General features: G+C 45.0%; 1 protein-coding gene across 6 annotated transcripts in view; it reads left to right on the top strand.

Moving 5' to 3' along the window:
• The window catches only part of LOC147135051 (MAGUK p55 subfamily member 2-like), a 161,663-nt gene that overhangs the window by 18,404 nt on the left and 120,803 nt on the right, over window positions 1-22,456 (top strand). For 4 of the 6 annotated variants that reach the window (XM_086055158.1, XM_086055156.1, XM_086055155.1 and 1 more), the window contains exons 2-3: window positions 9,911-10,011; window positions 12,932-13,087. In XM_086055158.1, coding sequence (XP_085911284.1) covers window positions 9,931-10,011; window positions 12,932-13,087 — 237 coding nt within the window. In that variant the 5' untranslated portion in view covers window positions 9,911-9,930. Of the gene's footprint in view, window positions 1-9,910; window positions 10,017-12,931; window positions 13,088-22,456 lie in introns of all 6 variants that reach the window. The other 2 variants (XM_086055161.1, XM_086055159.1) reach the window with 2 other exon arrangements.

Raw genomic sequence — 22,456 nt, 5'->3', positions numbered from 1 at the left:
ATGGTCTTCAGGCCCCTCCAGACTCCCCTGGCGTTATTCTGCAGCAGCTGCTCCTCCATCCTCTTCCTGTAGGACCTTTTCCCCTCTCTGATCCTCCTCCTCAGCTGGCGCTTCACAGTCCTCCGCTCCTCTATGTTGCCTGACGCAAAAGCCCTCCTCTTCTCCTTCAGGAGAGCTTTTATGTCTGGTGTGATCCAGGGTTTGTTGTTGGAGAAACACCTTACTGTCCTGGTGGGTATGGTGTTCTCCATGCAGAAATTTATATAGTCTGTAACAGTGTCCGTTAGACTACTAATGTCTTCCCCGTGAGCATCGCTGAATACTTCCCACACAGTTGTGCTGAAGCAGTCCTTTAAGGCCTCCTCGGCCTCTCCAGACCATCTCTGAACCGTGCGGGTCACAGCTGGCTGCCTGCGGACCAGAGGTTTGTACACAGACTGGAGAGCCACCAGGTTGTGATCAGCTTTGCCCAGCGGGGGGAGGGGCAGTGATGTGTATGCCTCCTTGGTGTTGGCATAGAAAAGGTCCAGTGTTTTATTGTCTCTGGTGTGGCAGGTGACATACTGTGTGAATGAAGGCAGAGAGGAGGAAGGGGAGGCATGATTGAAGTCACCAGAGATGAGTACCAGGGCATTTGGGTGCTGTGTTTGTAGCCTGCTCACTGCTGCAGTCAAGATATCACAGGCTGTGTCGCTGCTGGCAGCTGGTGGGACGTAGACGGTCACCGCGATCACATGACTAAACTCTCGCGGGATGTAGAATGGCCTCATGCCAACAGCTAGCAACTCAATATCCCTGCTGCAAAGCTGCTCCTTAATCGTGATGTGCCCAGGATTACACCATCTATCGTTCACAAACACAGCCAGCCCTCCTCCTTTCCTCTTTCCACTCTCCAGCGTCCTGTCCGCGCGTATGATTTGGAAGCCGTCCAATTCTACGACCGCGTTCGGTGTTAGCGTTGTTAGCCACGACTCCGTGAATAGCATCAGGCTAGCCTCCCGGAAGTCCCTCTCGTGCCGGGTAAGCGCCGCTAGCTCGTCCATCTTGTTGGGGAGCGATCTAACATTCCCCATGATAACAGACGGGAGGACGGGATGGTATCGTCTCCTCCTTTCCCGGCGTTTAACCCCCGCACGAGATCCCCGTCTCTTCCTCCTCAGCTCACGGGGGATATCGGGTCTCGCCCCGGGAGCCGGCGCATGGTTAGCACGGAGTGCTAACAGCTGATTCCGGCTGTAAACAATGGGGGCTCGGCTCCGAGCCAAGTCGCCGGACACGATCGCGCAAAAAATAGCAATCAGCAGCAGCAAGAATACCGCAGTTTGGGTGTCCATTGCTACGCAAGTTACGACTATCAATTATACGAAAAAGGTATGAGGTAGAGTAATATTAAAGAACAAAAACACACGAAAAGGCTCACCGATGAGCCGGAGCTACTGTAGCGGGCTGCCACTCGCGCGGCGCCGGAAGTACATGCTAACAAGCGTGATGGATCCGCTCCTCCGTTGCAACAAATCAATTGCCGGGCCGAGCCGGGGGAAACTGTACGTCATCGCAACATGTGACATAACGGACCGATCACGAGAGAGTTTATGATACTACATTATTAGGCCTCCAAAATCACATCACATATTAATTGGGACTACTTGCTTCTACTACAAAAAAACAAACACCCAACCAATTAGTTATGATTCAAACTACAAGTGTTTTTTTTTTTTGTTTTTTTTTATCAGGCTGATCTTTCAAACAATGACAGTGCAGGATTAAAAAAAAAAAAAAGTTCAAAAGATCTTCAGCCAGCAATGCTGACTTTCAGACAGGTGCACAAGCATGCGTGCATGTGTATGTGCCCGTATGCGTGTGCACAAGCATATCTGCACATGAACAGTTGGCAAGAGCAATAGGAGTTGCGATTCAAACAATAACAAGTGCAGTTTTTGAATTTGTGGGCAGACCTTTGTTTTGTCATGCGCACGCTCGCGTCCACATTTGCGTGCTGCACACATGCGTCCACATGCAAATAAACATATATACATAATTGCACAAAACATTTGGTAAGTAGTAGTGGTGTAACAAAAGTCGGTTTGAACCGAATTTTTATTTTTTTTATTTGAAAGATGCAAATGTATCAAATTGAACCAAATCAAATCATTCCACTGTGAAATATTTCGAGATATGTATCGAATCATGAAGGAAATGGGACATTTGCAGTACTGACACGTTCCTTGAAATATATGTAAAATGACAACAAAAAAGTCATTGCATCATATCTCGAACTGAGCTGTCCGTATAATATTGAATCAATTCGTAATCCCACTCAGTCGAAGCGAATCTAATTGTTCCACTTTCAAATCAAACCGTACTTGAATCATTTCGCGACCTACGCCTCAAAAAACATTTTGAATTGTCTGTTTTGGAGAGATGCACACCCCTAGTAAGTAGCCTACTGATAATTTGGGGAGCACAGTTTGTCACTATTGTTTGATTGATCAACATAAGCACGCTGCATGTGCACGGGCACATACACATGCATGTGCCCGTGCACACGTGCGTGCACATGCATGTGCCCATGAACAGTTGGCGACAGCAAAAGGTGTTGAGATTCAAACATTACCAAGTGCATTTTTTGTATTTGTGGGCAGCCGTTTGTTTCATCACATGCACGCATTCGTCCACACACGCTTGCTGCACACACGCGTGCACACAAAAATGTATTCATATCTGTACAAGAACATTTGATAAGTAGCCTACTAGTGTTTTGGAGGACCACCGTGTGTCACGATTGCTTGATTGATCAGCACATGCACTCATTATGTGTGTGTGTGTGTGGGGGGGGGTGGACACACACGAACGCGCACACACACTCATTCACGCACCCCTCTTGGAGCATTCCCAACAATTGCTGACAATTTTTAAGGTAGGAAATTGTAGTTACATGTAATAGTTGGTATCCAAGCAAAATCATAAATTAGTCTCTGGCGCCACCTGGTGTTTTAGGGTGTTAAAATGCTCAACACAAATGTTTTCTATTTTTTCATGTTTTTGAATCGCCACTTAAGGGATTGATTTAGTAATCACGGGAAAAGCATTGTAACACACTAGGTTTACAGATGCTGGGCAACCCGGAATGCTGGGCAACCCGGACCACCCCCTCCAGGGCACCCTAACAGCACTCCACAGCACCTTCAGTGACAGACTGTTACACCCTCGCTGTGCAAAGGAGAGATTCCGCCGTTCCTTCTTGCCTGCTGCTGTAAGACTCTTTAACAAGAACATTGTGTAGTCTCTACAAACTGGCGGTCATTAGTGCAATTGTGCAGTCCTGCACCTGAGCTCATATCGTGCAATACCCAATATTCCCCACTACTGTAATACCGTGCAATACTCAACATTCCCCACTACTGTTAGTCTAGTTTTATTTTTATCCAATGCTGTTCCTTACATTTCACTACAGCACTGCAGCACTGTCACTTAGAGTATTTTTTCCTCTGTACTATGTACAGGCCGAAATGAGTGTTCCTCATATTTTTTATGTAGATGTAGGTTGGTGTGTATACACATGTGTATATACACATGTTACTGCGTACATCTACATAGGTTTGATTCTAAATGTTTGCCGTCAATGTTATACATTAATGGCCACATTATGCCGTTGCCCCTGTGTGACCTATATCTTTGCTACTGTAACAATGAAAATTTCCCCACTGTGGGATCAATAAAGGCATTCTTATCTTATCTTATCTTATCTTAAAGTTGTGATTTATAATTGGAGTCAATTGACAAAAAAATGGACATTTAACAAGAATCTAGTATAAATCTGCCTCTTCCTGTAATCATTTAGAAACTGCAGCATGGTGCCATTTTGAACTTCTGCATGTTTGAACAACCCTGGTGAAATATCAGCACCCTGGTGGTTTTTTTCAATGCTTTCTTTTTGATGTAAAAAATTAAAAACACAAAAATGTACAAAAAATGTACAAATAACACCAGGGGGGGTTGTATTAAACAATAAAATATCCACGTCTGACTTGCCGGCTGCGAAGTGTGCTTGTCATGGATTTTCTTCTGATTCATTTCGTTTCTCCTTGAATTGAACGATAAAACGAGCGACCAATACTTATCGACAGCTTGTCATCGCCATTTTCAGAGTCTGAAGACAATGCTGCTGGGTCAGTGACGTCACGCACGCACTAGGGTAAACGGCCGGTGGGCGGACCCAGATCACGAAAATATCGAGTTTTCTGCATCTTTTTGGAGGCCTTTTCATGACCTTTTTACCATCTCATTATTTGTACTTGTACTCCTTCTTAAAAAAAGTTTTAAGGTAATCTCTTTTCATTTTCCTTACACTTATACCCCTGGGTACCTACTGGGATTCTCCATGCTTCAATGCAACTGTACTTGAGGTTATCCGCATCACAAAGTGAACTTGCATCACCGGCGTATGATGTGCTGTATTGCGCAGAATACAACAAATGACAACTTTACTGCACGCATACAACCATGCGTAAGTGCTTCATAAAATGGATGGATGGATAGCAAAGACTGTGTCATGCCAGGAGTGGGATTTGGACTGAATAGCAGATGTGACACCGCAGTTGAAAAGTAAGTCTTTATCAACAAAAATACAAAGCAACTACAGAGAGCAGGACTGGAGGGATGCTGACTGGAGGAAAGCTTACATCCTGACTGGAAGAAAGTGTGTGTGACATACTGACAACGTGTCACTGAGTCACTCGAGCTTAAAATCTGTAAGACATCAGGCCTATATGACATAATAAAGGACAAACTATATAAGGATTTAACAACTGCATAGCAACTGATCAACCAACAACCAGTCACAACAGTACCCCAGCCCAAGGGGCACCACCCGGTGCCCAGAAGTCAAAGGAACAAAAACAAACAAGGTCAAAAATCCAAAACACTGTGGATGGATGGATAAATGAATATAAGTCCAAAACAACAAGAATCAAAGTAACTAATACGATATTGGACGATATTGGTAGCGGCAAATACTCCGGGGCCCCAATGTTGGTATCGTTTTGGAAGTAAACAAAGTTGTAAAAGTTGTACACCCCTAACTGGTACCAAAGCCCAAGCTGTGCGTGAAGGTGAGCCCGACTATATCTATTCGGAACTGCTCTGCCTCGCACACCAGCTCGGGCTCCTTCTCTGCCAGCGAGGTGTCATTCCATGTCCCTACAGGTAGTTTTTTGTAGCCGGGGATCGGAGAGCCAAGGTCCCTGCCTTTTGCCGCCTCCCAGCTCACAGGGCACCCGAGGTGTCGAGAACTAAGCGGTGCCTCAGAGGGGATTGAGCCTTTTCTGTCGCTGGTCCTTCCCTTTGGAATGACCTTCCATTGAATGTTAGGCAAGCCCCCTCTCTGTCCATTTTTAAGACTGGTTTGAAGACACATTTCTATTTGACTTTTGATCCGACGTGAGACTGACGGTTTTCTGCTGTTTTCCAGTGTCTATTGTATATTGTGTTTTAATTTATTGCTTTCACTTGTTATATTTTTGCTATTTTGTTGTTGTAATGTAAAGTGCTTTATTACAGCTGTAGCTGTTATGAAATGCGCTATATAAATAAAGTTGTATTGTATTGTTCCCTGCCTTGCCAATCAGTGTAGAAGGTAAGTACCGTAGTACATTGTAGGCAAATGCAGTGTCAAATGTCGTTTTAATCTGTGCTTTGAGCTGCTAAAAATGAATGGGTGTTTGGACACTCCGAAAAGAATCCAAATTGAGAATTGTTTGGAACCGGAATCAAAACAAGGAACCTGAATCATTTAAATTCAAAAGATGCCCAACACTTTTGCTCTCGGTCATCTGTAACCATGGCAGTGATTCCAATGTTTCTAATAAATACTTTGCCATAGCGCCAGATAATGATGTTTAATACACCCATTAGCAGCATGAATGCCTGTATTTCACACTACAGTCTAGAATGCAACCAACACGAGAAATGAACAGAGATAGTGTGAGGGAGGTAAGATAAGATAAGATAAGAATGCCTTTATTGATCCCACAGTGGGGAAATTTTCGTTGTTACAGTAGCAAAGATATAGGTCACACAGGGGCGGCGGCATAATGTGGCCATTAATGTATAACATTGACGGCAAACATTTAGAATCAAACCTATGTAGATATACGCAGTAACATGTGTATATACACATGTGTATACACACCAACCTACATCTACATAAAAAATATGAGGAACACTCATTTCGGCCTGTACATAGTACAGAGGAAAAAATACTCTAAGTGACAGTGCTGCAGTGCTGTAGTGAAATGTAAGGAACAGCATTGGATAAAAATAAAACTAGACTAACAGTAGTGGGGAATGTTGAGTATTGCACGGTATTACAGTAGTGGGGAATATTGGGTATTGCACGATACGAGCTCAGGTGCAGGACTGCACAATTGCACTAATGACCGCCAGTTTGTAGAGACTACACAATGTTCTTGTTAAAGAGTCTGACAGCAGCAGGCAAGAAGGAACGGCGGAATCTCTCCTTTGCACAGCGAGGGTGTAACAGTCTGTCACTGAAGGTGCTATGGAGTGCTGTTAGGGTGCCCTGGAGGGGGTGGTCCGGGTTGCCCAGCATTGATGACAGCTTGGCCAACATCCTCCTGTCCCCCACCGAGTCCACAGAGTCCAGGGAGCAGCCCAGGACAGAGCCGGCCCTCTTGACCAGTTTGTCCAGCCGCTTCTTGTCCCGGGCCGAGACGCCGCCTGCCCAGGTGACCACTCCCTGGAAGATGACCGATGCAACCACCGAGTCATAAAAGTTCCTGAGGAGTGTCCCCTGAACCCCAAAAGACCTCAGTCTCCTGAGTAGGAAGAGTCTGCTCTGACTCTTCCTATAGAGGGCGTCTGTGTTGTCGCACCAGTCCAGTTTATTGTTCAGATGAACACCCAGGTACTTGTAAGTTGAGACTCTCTCAACATCTGTTCCCCGGATATTCACTGGTGCAGGTGAAGAGTGCTGGCGCCTACCGAAATCCACCACCATTTCTTTGGATTTCCCCGCATTGATCAGGAGGCGGTTCTGCTGGCACCAATCCACAAAACCCTGAGTAAGTTCTCTGTACTCCCGATCATCTCCGCCTGTGATGAGGCCGACAATCGCAGAGTCGTCAGAGAACTTCTGCAGGTGACAGGTAGGGGTGTTGTAGTTGAAGTCCGAGGTGTAGAGGGTGAACAGGAAGGGAGCCAAGACAGTTCCCTGTGGGGCCCCCGTGCTGCAGAGGAGCACGTCAGACACACAGTCCTGTGTTCTCACATACTGTGGCCGGTTTGTGAGGTAGTCCTGGATCCATGTGGTGAGGTGGTGCGCCACCCCCGCCCGCTCCAGCTTGTCTCCCAGTAGGGTGGGCTGGATGGTGTTGAAAGCACTGGAGAAATCAAAGAACATGATCCTCACAGTGCTCCCCGCCTTCTCCAGGTGGGAGAGTGAAGTGTGGAGGAGGTAGATGATGGCATCATCCACACTGATGCCAGGCTGGTATGCGAACTGGAGTGGGTCCATTGAGGAGCTCACCAGGGGGCGCAGGTGGACAAGGACCAGTCTCTCCAGGGTCTTCATCAGGTGAGACGTCAGCGCCACCGGTCTGAAGCTGTTGAGCTCCTTCGGGTGGGGGGTCTTTGGCACCGGGACCAGGCAGGATGTTTTCCATAGCTGGGGGACCCTGCCCAGCTTCAGGCTCAGGTTGAACATGTGCTGGACAATTCCACACAGCTGGTCTGCGCAGGATTTGAGGAGCTGGGGGCTGATGCCATCTGGACCCGCTGCCTTCCTCGCCTTCATCTTCTTCAGCTGGTTCCTCACCTGAGATGTTGTGAAGGCCAAGGCTGGACAGGAAGGAGTGGTGGCTATCTGGTGTAGCTGGGAGCTGGAGTCTGTGGAGAAAAGAGGGGAGGGGGTGACACGCCCAGCAGGAGGAGTAGGTGGAGACTGCAGCAGGAGAGACTGAGTGGAGGCAGGCATCTGATCGAACCTATTGAAAAAGAGATTCAGCTCATTTGCCCACTGCAGGTCCCCCTCAGTCCGGGTCTTGGGTTGTCCGTGGCCTGAGATGGTCTTCAGGCCCCTCCAGACTCCCCTGGCGTTATTCTGCAGCAGCTGCTCCTCCATCCTCTTCCTGTAGGACCTTTTCCCCTCTCTGATCCTCCTCCTCAGCTGGCGCTGCACAGTCCTCCGCTCCTCTATGTTGCCTGACGCAAAAGCCCTCCTCTTCTCCTTCAGGAGAGCTTTTATGTCTGGTGTGATCCAGGGTTTGTTGTTGGAGAAACACCTTACTGTCCTGGTGGGTATGGTGTTCTCCATGCAGAAATTTATATAGTCTGTAACAGTGTCCGTTAGACTACTAATGTCTTCCCCATGAGCATCGCTGAATACTTCCCACACAGTTGTGCTGAAGCAGTCCTTTAAGGCCTCCTCGGCCTCTCCAGACCATCTCTGAACCGTGCGGGTCACAGCTGGCTGCCTGCGGACCAGAGGTTTGTACACAGACTGGAGAGCCACCAGGTTGTGATCAGCTTTGCCCAGCGGGGGGAGGGGCAGTGATGTGTATGCCTCCTTGGTGTTGGCATAGAAAAGGTCCAGTGTTTTATTGTCTCTGGTGTGGCAGGTGACATACTGTGTGAATGAAGGCAGAGAGGAGGAAGGGGAGGCATGATTGAAGTCACCAGAGATGAGTACCAGGGCATTTGGGTGCTGTGTTTGTAGCCTGCTCACTGCTGCAGTCAAGACATCACAGGCTGTGTCGCAGCTGGCAGCTGGTGGGACGTAGACGGTCACCGCGATCACGTGACTAAACTCTCGCGGGATGTAGAATGGCCTCATGCCAACAGCTAGCAGCTCAATATCCCTGCTGCAAAGCTGCTCCTTAATCGTGATGTGCCCAGGATTACACCATCTATCGTTCACAAACACAGCCAGCCCTCCTCCTTTCCTCTTTCCACTCTCCAGCGTCCTGTCCGCGCGTATGATTTGGAAGCCGTCCAATTCTACGACCGCGTTCGGCGTTAGCGTTGTTAGCCACGACTCCGTGAATAGCATCAGGCTAGCCTCCCGGAAGTCCCTCTCGTGCCGGGTAAGCGCCGCTAGCTCGTCCATCTTGTTGGGGAGCGATCTAACATTCCCCATGATAACAGACGGGAGGACGGGATGGTATCGTCTCCTCCTTTCCCGGCGTTTAACCCCCGCACGAGATCCCCGTCTCTTCCTCCTCAGCTCACGGGGGATATCGGGTCTCGCCCCGGGAGCCGGCGCATGGTTAGCACGGAGTGCTAACAGCTGATTCCGGCTGTAAACAATGGGGGCTCGGCTCCGAGCCAAGTCGCCGGACACGATCGCGCAAAAAATAGCAATCAGCAGCAGCAAGAATACCGCAGTTTGGGTGTCCATTGCTACGCAAGTTACGACTATCAATTATACGAAAAAGGTATGAGGTAGAGTAATATTAAAGAACAAAAACACACGAAAAGGCTCACCGATGAGCCGGAGCTACTGTAGCGGGCTGCCACTCGCGCGGCGCCGGAAGTCGATGGTATATAAAAACAGCAGAGTTAAAATAACAAAAAAAAAATGGTTAGTGGAAATTCCGCTGCTAACTTTAGAGAGTGACCAGCCACATCAGCTGTTATTCAGAAAAGGTCATTTAGAATCCTCTTTGTTAGTAGAGGGACTCAGAGCGTCATGGCCGTATGTCTCTGAGTGGTTAGTTGAATGTACAAGTTAACCAATGATGGAGGTGTCATTACTTCTTGACACATTGTACAGCATATTTAACACTGTATATATTTGTTTACAAACTGAAGAGGTGGTTTACGCCAGGTGTTAAAAAAGAACTTACTACATAACTGACTAAATCTTTCTTTCTTTTAAATTGTGTGTTTACAGTGCCCTGAGTATTGGAAGCAATGAGTGACAATACTCCTTGTTCTACTACAGCCAATGACCTAGACCTCATCTATCTAAAAGGCATTATGGAGGGCCCTCTGGTGTGGTACACTCTTTTTTTTAATTTTTATTTTTGTATTTATTTTATTTATGTTCTTACGAATATTAATATGTTACAACAAATGGCAAGGAAAAAAAATAACACAAAAACTATACACAAAATAAACAATTGACATTACAAATGCCCACATTCACAAAAATGCACAAGAGTGTCAGGGCAACGACAACAAAAATTGTAGTGAACTAATAGTAAAGATTGATAAAGTACACCCCCACCTACCCATAATCCGGACTGCTTATCCTCATGATGGTCGCGGGCGTGCTGGAGCCTATCACAGTTGACTTCGGCCTTGTCACGAAGCCGGGCTTTTTTCAAACAGCCAAATATTTCTCCCCCACTCCGTGTTGGAATACACATCCTCATTTGTTAAAAACGCAGTTACACTACACTGCGGAAATGCGTTTTCAAACGCATGCCAAGCCTTTAGGCGGCAGTAGTTAGCCAAATACCGTCCATTCAGAAGGAACTTCCGTCCTTTGACGTCACTTATACGAAACCAAAAACACGGCGCCAAACTCTTTCTGGAGGACCGACAAGAGGTCATAATTGCTTTTAAACCTTTCAACGAGAAGCAGTGGTTGGTTGCGGACAAATAAGTAAGCAAAAAGCGCCTCAAGAATGGCTATAACCAACGCACAGCCACGGGAATCCATGTTGACCCGCATGAAAACACAAGTCCCGCAAGTGACATCATAGCATTTTTTGTCACATAGTGATGACGTAAATCTCCGGGTGTGACTGTCCACAGACAAACGTGGAACCGGAGATATCCGCAAAACTCCACTGTGGCTGGAGTTTTGCGTTTTCAATGAAAAAACTCCAGGGACGTGTGGATGATAGGGCTAACCACAGCCTAATATCCGCCATTTGCAAAAACCCCAGGTACGTGTAGACAAGGCAGAAAAGGCTTTACACTACTGGTTGCCAGCCAATTGCAGGGCACACATACACAAACAACTATCCACACTCACAATCACACTTTGGCCGGAAACCGGAGTACCCGGAGAAAAATCAAGGGGAGAACATGCAAACTCTGCACAGGACGACCAGGTCCCAGATTCTAACCCTTGACCTCTGTACTGTGAGGTGGACTTGCTAACCAGTTGTCCACCGTGCTGCCCTTAATATAGTCTGATGTATTCATATTAGTCTTAATCAGGTCCTTGTAAACATAACCTTCCATTTTAACGAGTAACGACTAATCTAATGCGTTACATTTTACACACAAGCAATAAGACTACTGTTACTTTTCTATTATCTCTAAATGTTACTTTGTAGAATATACTTGCTTCAGCGTAGTACCAACAATAGTATTTGCGAGAATAACACCTTTAACCATCAAAGGCAAATGCAGCTTACCCCCTGCAAGAGGCAGCAGTGCGAAAGAATCAATAAGAACAACACAATCTCAGCCAAGGTTCCTCCCTTATGCGGGTTTAGTAATATAAAATTAATAAATAAGTAATTAGTCCCATTTGAATTTCAAAACATTGAGCTCAACAGCTGGGATAGGCTCCAGCACGCCCCGCAACCCTTGTGAGGATAAGCGGTACAGATAATGGATGGATGGATGGAACATTGAGCTCATTCAGTTCACCTTGAGAAGGCTTTTCAACATTACAAAAATTCACTCTGGTCAAGAAATCTTGCAAAACAAGTTCTTGGGGGTGTCCCTGCCTGCACACGTATTTGCCTCATTTACATGCCTTTTCACACCTTCCTTCTGGTGCTTATATGCTTTCACTTAACAAAAGATCAATTTATCCCCGACACACCACTTCCTTCCGGGCCAAATAGCCACTCTGTGGATTTACACGTAGAAAACACCAAATGGGCCCTCTCTGGGCCTCCTAGTGTAATGCTAAAAATAAGCAAAATCTCCAATTTCTTCGGAAAGTACACTATAAACAAGCAATTTAGACTCCAATCAAGGCGCGCACACACACACGCACTCACACACACATACACACACAATTCACGCTTGACTTCTGTACATGTTAATTAACTCCTGCTACTGAAACAAAGTAGACAAAGTACAAGAGTATTTATGACAAGCCTAAATGAATGAAGAGACAAAAACAAATATCAAAAATGAATGGGATGCAAAGGAGAAACGGGACATCATCACGTGAGAAAGTGGTAATGATAAGTAGTGACGGGTGTGGACTCTTGAGATGCACAAAATTTGCTCCATCCACTTTTTGTATGCACCAAACTGAAACCCGAAAGGGCTGCAAAGTCCACTTACGTTTGATCAGCAGAGATGGCGCAAGGAACTTTGACCTGTTTACAGACAAAGAAACAAAATAATAAAGTTAAAAAGGAAGCAGTAAAAGTGCGTCAAAGACTCTGACTTGGTGAAAAAAACACAACATTGATCAGACTCAATTAATCACTAAATAAGATTTTCTGTGTGGGCAAAAAAATACAAACTTTCATTTGAAAATATCTGTTTTGTACATCTACAGTGGTATTTTAAATTAATTTAAATCCTGTCCCAGGGTAAAGGACAATCAAACATGCCCTCCCACCTCCTGCATTGTATGAAATCACCATACATCCCATCCCAATTGATTTAGATATTAAATTAAAGCCTTATACTGTGACATACGATTTTCAGTACTTTTAACCATTGTGGGTATCTTATTGGATGGCCATCCAAAAGTTTAGTTGTACCTTGATTCCTTTTCTGTTTCCAGTGTCTTCCTACTGGTGCAATTAATTGCACATATGAATGGGTTGAACTATCCGTACCATATGTCACAAAATTCTGCGTAATCCATTGTTTTCATTTAAAATATGAATTAAAAAAATTTGACTCTTCATATCTGAAAAAAAAAAAGGGCTCTTCATATCTGAAAATTGTTTTGTTTTTGTGATTGTGTGTCCATTTGCGTTAGGATCAAGAGGAATGCCTGAAGGAGCTACATCTGTCCCCGGTGAGGGAGAAGAACGTGGAACTTCTGCAGGAGATTCTCAAAGATCTTGACCCTTTCACACACCACTCCAATTCAGCTGCTGAGCTCTGTCGTTTACTTACACAGCCTCATTTTCAGGTGTGGTGTCAAATGATCCTAGGAAAAAAGATTAGAGCTGCGAGCAGCTATAAAGGGCCCTCACAACCCTGGCCACGTTGTGGTACTTGCACATTGGGGTATTTGTACGTTGGGGTACTTGTACATAAGACAATAACCATGAAAAATGTTTCATGAGTGTCCGCTGATAGTGTAGTGGTACACACGCCTGAGTTGTGTGCGGGCAGCGTGGGATCGATTCCCGCTCAGTGACAGTGTCCATGCGTGCCCTGCGACTGGCTGGCGACCAATTCGGGGTGTAGTCTGCCTTCGCCCATTGACGGCTGGGATAGGCTCCAGCAACTCCCCGCGACCCTATATAGGATAAGCGGTTTGGAAGATGACATGACATGACATGTTTCATGAGATTTCGCCCATGTGTAACCCTCAAAATCAGCATAATTTTTCTTTGCAAATGAACACATCGCCACGGCAACAGTGTGCGACGAAATAAAAAGGAACTTTTCCCTCTTAAAGTTTGAAGCCAATTGGATACATTTCCTGGGAGGAACTAGTTAAAATATACCCTCTATAAATGGCCGAAAATAGCAGCAAATTTTAAAGTAAAATCAAAATGGTAAACTGTTAGGCTTAGGGTATTACGCTAAAATACTTTTTTGTAGGTCGTGGGCAGTTACATGTCCCTTCCAATGTCCGTAGATCTATAAATAGCCGATTTCCTTTTGTGTTTAGAGTAGGGCTTCGGAGACTTTTGCAGGTCTTGGGCTGCAACATGTGCCTCCAACTTTTGCTAGATCTTGGTGACACGTACAGCCCCAAAAGTAGTGTTGTTTTCTTGGCCAAGGCAACAGCTTTTAGTGAAAATTCACAAACTTTGCAACTTGCAACATCATGCAGGCCTAAGCACTCTTACGAGCAAATATGAGGGAGACCTGGTTTACCTGTTAGGAAAAAAAAAATTCAAAGAATAAAACATGTACTTCTTTTAGCCAGTAGGTGGCGTGACCACTACGATGAAAAATAAGTTTGTAAATGTCTTCAGGCCTGGACTATTATGAAATGCAAGAAAAATTTTGAATAAATTATGTGGGTCAAATGCAGCAGCTTTTGTATTCTAGGCGATATCAACTTTTAAAGTTAATTCAAAATGGCAGACTCCCTGTTAGATTTAGCATATGGCTCCAAGAGACTTTTTTGTAGGTGAAACGTATAAACCGGGGGTGATTTTTCAAAAAAATTCGACACATTTTTTCAAAAATTTTATGATAAAGTATTATAATATTAATGACTTCGCCAGGCCCGATGTGTGTGCAAAGTTTCCTGATATTGTGTGCATGTTTAGACCTTCAAAATCAGTGTTGTTTTATTGCAGAACTTTCCATTGCTATGGCAACACCGTTCTCGAAAAATCAGAAGTTTCTTATTTTAACAGCAGGAAGGTCTAAACACTCTTAGGAGCAAATATGAGGTAGCGCTAGGAGAAAAACATCAAAGAATAAAACATGTACTTCCTTTAGCCAGTAGGTGGCGCTACCACTACGATGAAAAATAAGTTCATAATTGTCTTCAGGTCTGGACTATTATTAAACGTGAGAAATCTGTAGAGGAAATTATTATGTGGGTCAATTACAACAGCTTTTGTTGTTAAGGCCATAACTTTTAACCCTCTCAGGCTCAAATTAAGGTTTAGTAATAGTTTAGTAGTACTTCTGAGTAAAAAAAGGCTCATATAATATGAATGTGTATTAATTAAGGGATTAAAAATTACTTGTTACGAAGCTGCAACACCTGCCTGGAGAGGATTAACACTTGTTTTCAAACTTTGATGTGTTATTACTCTGTATATATATAGATATAAGATGCTAATGGCCTTTTTACTTTTCCTAATTCTGTATATATTTCATTACCATGGTGCAATTTTATTGTATCAAACAATATAAAAATAGTTAAGTCATTATTGCTTTAACTACAGCTCGTCAATTTGACGGTTCTACTAAACGGCACCGCTAGGTCTCTATAGCAACCAGCAGTTGCACCGAGAAACGCTGCTGGTCACCATGATCTTAAAAAATAATCTTATAGAGTAGAGGAGGCGTTACATCTGCTTCAAAATATTGACAAGTCTGAGGAGTCAGAGTGAAAAAAAATCCCCCTGGCGAGGAGGAGGAGGAGTAGCAGCCATGTTGCGTGTGGTAAAATAAGATATGTTAGATGTCATAGTCATGACGTTGTGGGTAGACAGACAGTCGAAATAAATAAAATAATGATCTTATGTGGTGCTGGTTGGCATAATTCCCCCATGGAAAAAAAGAGTTCCGGGTTGCGCTCGAGATGGAGTTGTTTTGTGCGCCGTATTTCCCATTTACCTCTTCTTCGAAGTGAAGTGCAGTAAATCTGTTTGTGACGGGCATCTCCTTTCCTTCGGCTCCAAATCAGCTGTATTTTATACAGTAACAGCTGACGCAGTGCAAGAGCTGCACAGGACAGGTGCTCCACCAACTTTTTCTCATTAATTTATGACATAATTTACATTAAAATATATTCACAACAGAATTTTACCTAAAGAAAATACATTTATTAGTCACTCAAGCATCGAGTAAGAATCATTTTATTCAATGACGTCATTGCCAGATTGCAACAAAGTGCAATCCGTCAAAATTACTGTTCCTGTAGTTCTAATAGCATCAAAATCCTGGTGTCCTAGTGTTAAAGTTAATTCAAATGGCGGACTTCCTGTTAGGTTTAGCATATGGCTCCAAGAGACTTTTTTATAGGCCCTGACCTATTATATATACCACCACATTTTCGTAGATCTGGGAGAAACGTACAACCGGGGCTGATTTTTAAAACATTTCTAAGGGGCGCTAGCGAGCCATTTTTTACAAATTGCATAATAAAGTTAACAAATGATGATTTCGCCAGGCCTGTTGTGTGTGCAAAGTTTCGTGAGAATTCATGCATGTTTAGAACCTCAATATCAGCATTGTTTTATTGGCGAATTGTGCAATGCTATGGCAACAGCTTTTCACGAAAAATCACAAACTTCGTAATTTAACATCAGGAGTGTCCAATCAATTCACCATGTTTTTGGAATGTGGAAGGAAACTGGAGTTCCCAGAGAAAACCCACGCAGGCACGGGGAGAACATGCAAACTCCACACAGGGAGGCTGGAGCCGGGATCGAACCCACGACCTCTGAACTGTGAGCCGGACGTGCTGCATGCTGCTGCAAAGGAAATATTTTACGCAAATTTTGATGTCCCATTCCAGCGATAAAAATAAGTTCGTAGATGTCTTCAGGTGTACACTCTTGTCAAATGTGTGAAATTTTGGCAATATATGATCATGCAGGTCAAGTTATCGCAGTGTAAAGTTAATTAAAAATGGCACACTTCCTGTTAGGTTTTGAATATGGCTCCAAGAGACTTTTTGTAGGTCTTGGCCTGTTACGTATACTTCCTAATTTTCATCCATATTTGAAAAATTGCCCAAAACTTTTGCCATGCCTGATGTGTGTGCAAAATTTCATGAGTTTTCATGTATTTTTACAACCTCAATACAGGGTTTTTCCTACATTCAAAATTGAGAGGTGGCTAATCCTGCTAATTGAGTGCCCGCCTGCAGCCTGATGAGGGACGATTGGTGTCCCTCTGCGGCAACTATGTAGTTTAAGTACAGTTGCAGTGTTCGCCTCTATGGAGGCACTATATCAGGCCTGGCCAACCCGCATCTTGCCAAGGCACCATTGCCCGGTTTCATCCAGTTTCACTCGGCCGTCTGCGATGACGCAGTTGACGGCAAATCACCTCGGATTGAAACATATTCTACTTTTACGGCGGTGCCGTCGTGACTTCAGAGAACGTTTACAATAGGTGAGGGTCTGGCAAGCGATTTACTGCTATTTTGGCGGACCTATTTACAAGTCACGGCATGAGGAGAATGGCAGAAAGCAGACGCCTTGATAAATAAAGTGCATTTAACACTGAAAGATATATCTTGTCTCCTCTTGATTTTACTTTTTTTAAATGAGCAAAGACTGGGCTTTCTTTTGTGACAATGAAAGATACATTGTGTAAATCAGTAGGAAAAGCCTCACTTTTTACTTCCTGGTCGGTCGCTACGTCAGCACTTCCAAATATGGGCACGCTGTTGCACGTTTGATAAAGGGTTTGTCCAACCGCAGCGATGGAACAGTTGACATTCAGAAAGCGAGGTACCAGCTTTGTGCATGTCACGCATGCACTTTGACGCAAATGAGGAGAAAATGTTGAAGGAAGGAGTGTTGCCTACCAAGTTCATTTTCAAAATGGGAGGGAAAAAAACTCAGCATAGCAAAAATATGAAGTATGAAAATATGAAACACCAGCACAAATACTCAGCAAAGATAGCATATCTTGTCAGCTCATATGATGGTCTATTTTATGTGCGCCCATTTCGCTCTTTGCAGTATCATTTTCAAAATTGTGGCTCTAGTGTTGATAAATGAATGCTTTAACGTGACAATAGTCATTTTTATTGGAACTCTTTACTCAAAGCATGTTCCCTGCAAAATAAAGCGAATAAATTTAATTTACAGAATACATGCACGTCATAGCGCATGGTCACCTTTCCTCAATCTGAGCCAGGAAAAACCCTGTCAATATCATTTATGTTTTATTGGCCAACTGTGCATTACCATGGCAATGGCGTTTTGAATAAAAATCACAAACTTCACGTTTTAACATCATAAAGGTCAAATATGAGGTACACCTTGTCAATCTGCTAGGAGAAAAACAAATTTTGATGCCCTGCCCCCGTCTAATAGTATTACATGTCTGAAGTTTGAAGTCAATCGGATGACCACTGCAAAAGGTAGAAAATTAGGCAATTTGAAAAGAAAATTAAAAACGGCCGATTTCTTTTTGAGTTTAGAGTAGGGCTTCAGAGACTTTTTGTAGGTCTTGGGCTGCTACATGCGCCTCCAACTCTTGCTAGACCTTGGTGACAAGTACTGTACAGCCTCAAAAGTAGTGTTGTTTTCTTGGTCAAGCCAACAGCTTTTCGTGAAAATTCACAAATTTCGTCTTGCACCATGTTGAGGGCCGAAAAACTCTTCCCAACAAATATGAGGTCAATCTGGTCAACCTACAGGAGAAAAACAAGAAAAAAATGTGTACTTCTTTTAGCCAGTAGGTGGCGCTACCACTACAATGAAAAATAAGTTTATTATAATATGTCGTTTGGTCTGGACTATCATCAAATGTCAGCAGCTTTTGTAGTCAAGGCGATATCAACATTTAAAGTTTGTTCAAAATAGCCGACTTCTTGTTAGTTATAGCATATGGCTTCAAGAGACTTTTTTGTAGGCCCTGACCTGTTACATATACTACACAATTTTCGTAGATCTACTGTAGGTGAAACGTTCAACCAGGACAGATTTTTGAAAGAAATTTCTAGGGGGTGCTAGTGAGGCTTTTTTTTTTAATTGCCTGATAAATTAATAAAATATTAATGATTTCGCCAGGCCTGATGTGTGTGCAAAGTTTTGTGAGATTTCGTGCATTTATAGACCATAAAAATCAGTGTTCTTTTATTGGCGAGCTACATGTTGCCATGCCACCAGCTTTTTGTGAAAAATCACAAACTTCGTATTTTAACATCAGGAAGGTCCAAACACTCTTCTGAGCAAATATGGGGTAGACCTGGTTATGTGAGGAGAAAAACATTGAAGAATAAAACATGTATATCCTTTGGCCACTAGGTGGCACTACCACTATGGTGAAAAATAAATTTGTAGATGTCTTCAGGCTTTGACTATCATCAAATATGAAACATTTCGAGAAGATAGACGAGACGAATATCGGCCCTTTTAAAAATTGCACGATAAAATAATCAAACTTTGATGTTTTGCCAGGTGAAGTGTGTGCAAAGTTTAGTGGGATTCCGTGCATGTTTAGACAATCAAAATCAGTATTTTTTTTATTAGTGGGATGTGAGTTGCCATGGCAACAGCTTTTCACGAAAAATCACAAATTTAGTGTTTTAACATCATGAAGGCCTAAGCACCCTTCCAAGCAAATATGAGGTAGACCTGGTTAACCTGCAAGTAGAAAAACATCAAATAATAAAATATCTACTTCCTTTAGCCAGTAGGTGGTGCTACCACTACAATGAAAAATAGGTTTGTAAATGTCTTCAAGCCTGGACTGTTATCAATTGTGAGAAATGCTTTGAAGAACTTATGTGGGTCAATTACAGCAGCTTTTGTATTCAGGGAAATATCAATTCAAAGTTAATTCAAAATGATGGACTTCCTGTTAGGTTTAGCATATGGCTGCAACAGACTTTTTTGTAGGCCTAGACATGTTACATATGTATATCAGCGAATTTTCGTAGATGAAGGTGAATCTAGCGCTAACGACCCACATTATAATTTCCTCTGAAGATTTCTCACATTTTAATAGTCCAAGCCTGAAGACATCTACAGAATTATTTTTCATTATAGTTGTAGCACCACCTACTGGCTAAAAGAAATACATGGTTTATATTTTGTTGTGTTTCTCCTCGCAGGTTAACCAGGACTTAATCATATTTGCACAGAAGAGTTGACATTTTGAACTAAACAGCCCCGATTGAATATTTCACCTACAGTAAATCTACCCAAAGTTGGAGGCAAATGTAACAGCCCAAGACCGAAAAAAAAGATACTGGAGCCCTACTCGTCACTCAAAAGGAAGTCAGCCTTCCCCCCCCCCCCCCTCATTTTAATATAGATCCTATTTGACCAAAATAGCTTTTAACCTGATTCATTTTCAAAAACTTCCAGTTCCATGTGCCAGGATCCCAACATGCCAGTAGCCCTTTACAGCTGCTCGCAGCTCTTATTTTTTTAAAATATATTTTTGTTTTACTCATTTAACATAAGGTAAACACTGTTTTTGTGTACATTGATGTGTACTGTAATGTACAAAGTCCAACATTGCACTGTATATGCAGAAGACATTATCCAAACGAAGTATTGTTGATTGTTGATTGTTGATTACCTTATTCTTCATTCACTGTTAATTCAATGTAAGTGTAGTGAACTAACACTCATCGCCCTGCCCTAGTTTGAATTCAACCGCACTAACCCTCTAGGGCAGGGGTGTCCAACTCCAGTCCTTATGGGCCCCTATACAACATGTTTTCGAGGTTTCATTTCCGAGTCACTTCCGGTTAGTTTTCGGGTCACTTCCGGTTCATTTGCGGGTCATTTGGGTCACTTCCGGTTCATTTGCGGGTCATTTGGGTCACTTCCGGCCCATTTCCGGGTAATTTGGGTCACTTCCTGTTGATTTTGGGTCCTCCCCAGAGATGGCCGCCGCACTGGCGAGACCTCGGGGTGAGTATCCCTAATCTAGCTAATGTCCCTGTCCAATATGGCCGCCGCACTGGGGTCACCTCCGGGTGAGTATCCCTAGTCTAGCTAATGTCCCTGTCCAAGTTGGCAGCCGAACTGGGGAGACTTCAGGGTGAGTATCCCCAGTCAAGCTAATGTCCCTGTCCAAGATGGCTGCCGCACTGGGTATACCTTGGGGTGAGTATCCCCAGTCTACCTAATGTCCCTGCCCAAGATGGCCGCCGCACCGGGGAGACCTCGGGGTGAGTATCCCCAGTCTAGCAAATTTCCCTGTCCAAGATGGCTGCCGCATTGGGTAGACTTCGGGGTGAGTATCCCCAGTCTTGCTAATGTCCCTGTCCAAGATGGCCGCCGCACTGGGAAGACCAAGGGGTGAGTATCCCCAGTCTAGCTAATGTCCCTGACCAAGTTGGTCGCCGCACTGGGGAGACCTCGGGTGAGTATCCCCAGTCTACCTAATGTCCCTGACCAAGATGGCCGCCACACTCGGGAGACCTCGGGGTGAGTATTCCCGGTCTAGCTAATGTCCCTGCCCAAGATGACCGCCTGTCGAAGATGGCCGCCGCACTGGGGAGACCTCGGTGAGAGTATCCCCTGTCCAGCTAATGTCCCCGCCCAAGATGGCCGCCGCACTGTGGAGACCTCGGGGTGAGTTTCCCTAGTCCAGCTAATGTCCCTGTTCATGATGGTCGCCGCACGGGGGAGACCTCGGGGTGATTATTCCCAGTCTAGCTAATGTCCCTGCCCAAGATGTCCGTCGCACTGGGGAGACCTCGGGGTGAGTATCCCCAGTCTAGCTAATGTCCCTGACCAAGATGGCCGCCATACCGGGGAGACCTCAGGTCGAGTATCACCAATCTAGCTAATGTCCCTGACCAAGATGGCCGCCGCACTGTGGAAACCTCGGGTTGAGTATTCCTAGTCCAGCTAATGTCCCTGCCCAAGATGGCCGCCGCACTGGGGAGACTTCGGGGTTTGTATGCCCAGTCTAGCTAATGTCCCTGCCCAAGATGGCCGCCGCACTGGGGAGACTTCGGGGTTTGTATCCCCAGTCTAGCTAATGTCCCTGTCCAATATGGCCGCCGCACTGGGGACACCTCGGGGTGAGTATCCCTAGTCTAGCTAATGTCCCTGTCCAAGTTGGCAGCCGAACTCGGGAGACCTCAGGGTGAGTATCCCCAGTCAAGCTAATGTCCCTGTCCAAGATGGCTGCCGCACTGGGTATACCTTGGGGTGAGTATCCCCAGTCTACCTAATGTCCCTGCCCAAGATGGCCGCCGCACCGGGGAGACTTCGGGCTGAGTATCCCCAGTCTAGCAAATTTCCCTGTCCAAGATGGCTGCCGCATTGGGTAGACCTCGGGGTGAGTATCCCCAGTCTTGCTAATGTCCCTGTCCAAGATTGCCGCCGTACTGGGGCGACCAAGGGGTGAGTATCCCCAGTCTAGCTAATGTCCCTGACCAAGTTGGTCGCCGCACTGGGGAGACCTCGGGGTGAGTATCCCCAGTCTACCTAATGTCCCTGACCAAGATGGCCGCCACACTCGGGAGACCTCGGGGTGAGTATTCCCAGTCTAGCTAATGTCCCTGCCCAAGATGACCGCCCGTCCAAGATGGCCGCTGCACTGGGGAGACCTCGGTGAGAGTATCCCCAGTCCAGCTAATGTCCCCGCCCAAGATGGCCGCCGCACTGTGGAGACCCCGGGGTGAGTTTCCCTAGTCCAGCTAATGTCCCTGTTCATGATGGTCGCCGCACCGGGGAGACCTCGGGGTGATTATTCCCAGTCTAGCTAATATCCCTGCCCAAGATGTCCGCCGCACTGGGGAGACCTCGGGGCGAGTATCCCCAGTCTAGCTAATGTCCCTGACCAAGATGGCCGCCACACCGGGGAGACCTCAGGTCGAGTATCAACAATCTAGCTAATGTCCCTGACCAAGATGGCCGCCGCACTGTGGAAACCTCAGGTTGAGTATTCCTAGTCCAGCTAATGTCCCTGCCCAAGATGGCCGCCG

This window comes from Filicampus tigris, chromosome 16 (assembly GCF_054856515.1).
Source record: "Filicampus tigris isolate MCC_2025a chromosome 16, RoL_Ftig_1.0, whole genome shotgun sequence".
NCBI lineage: Eukaryota > Metazoa > Chordata > Actinopteri > Syngnathiformes > Syngnathidae > Filicampus > Filicampus tigris.
This window is presented reverse-complemented; position numbering and strand designations above follow the sequence as displayed.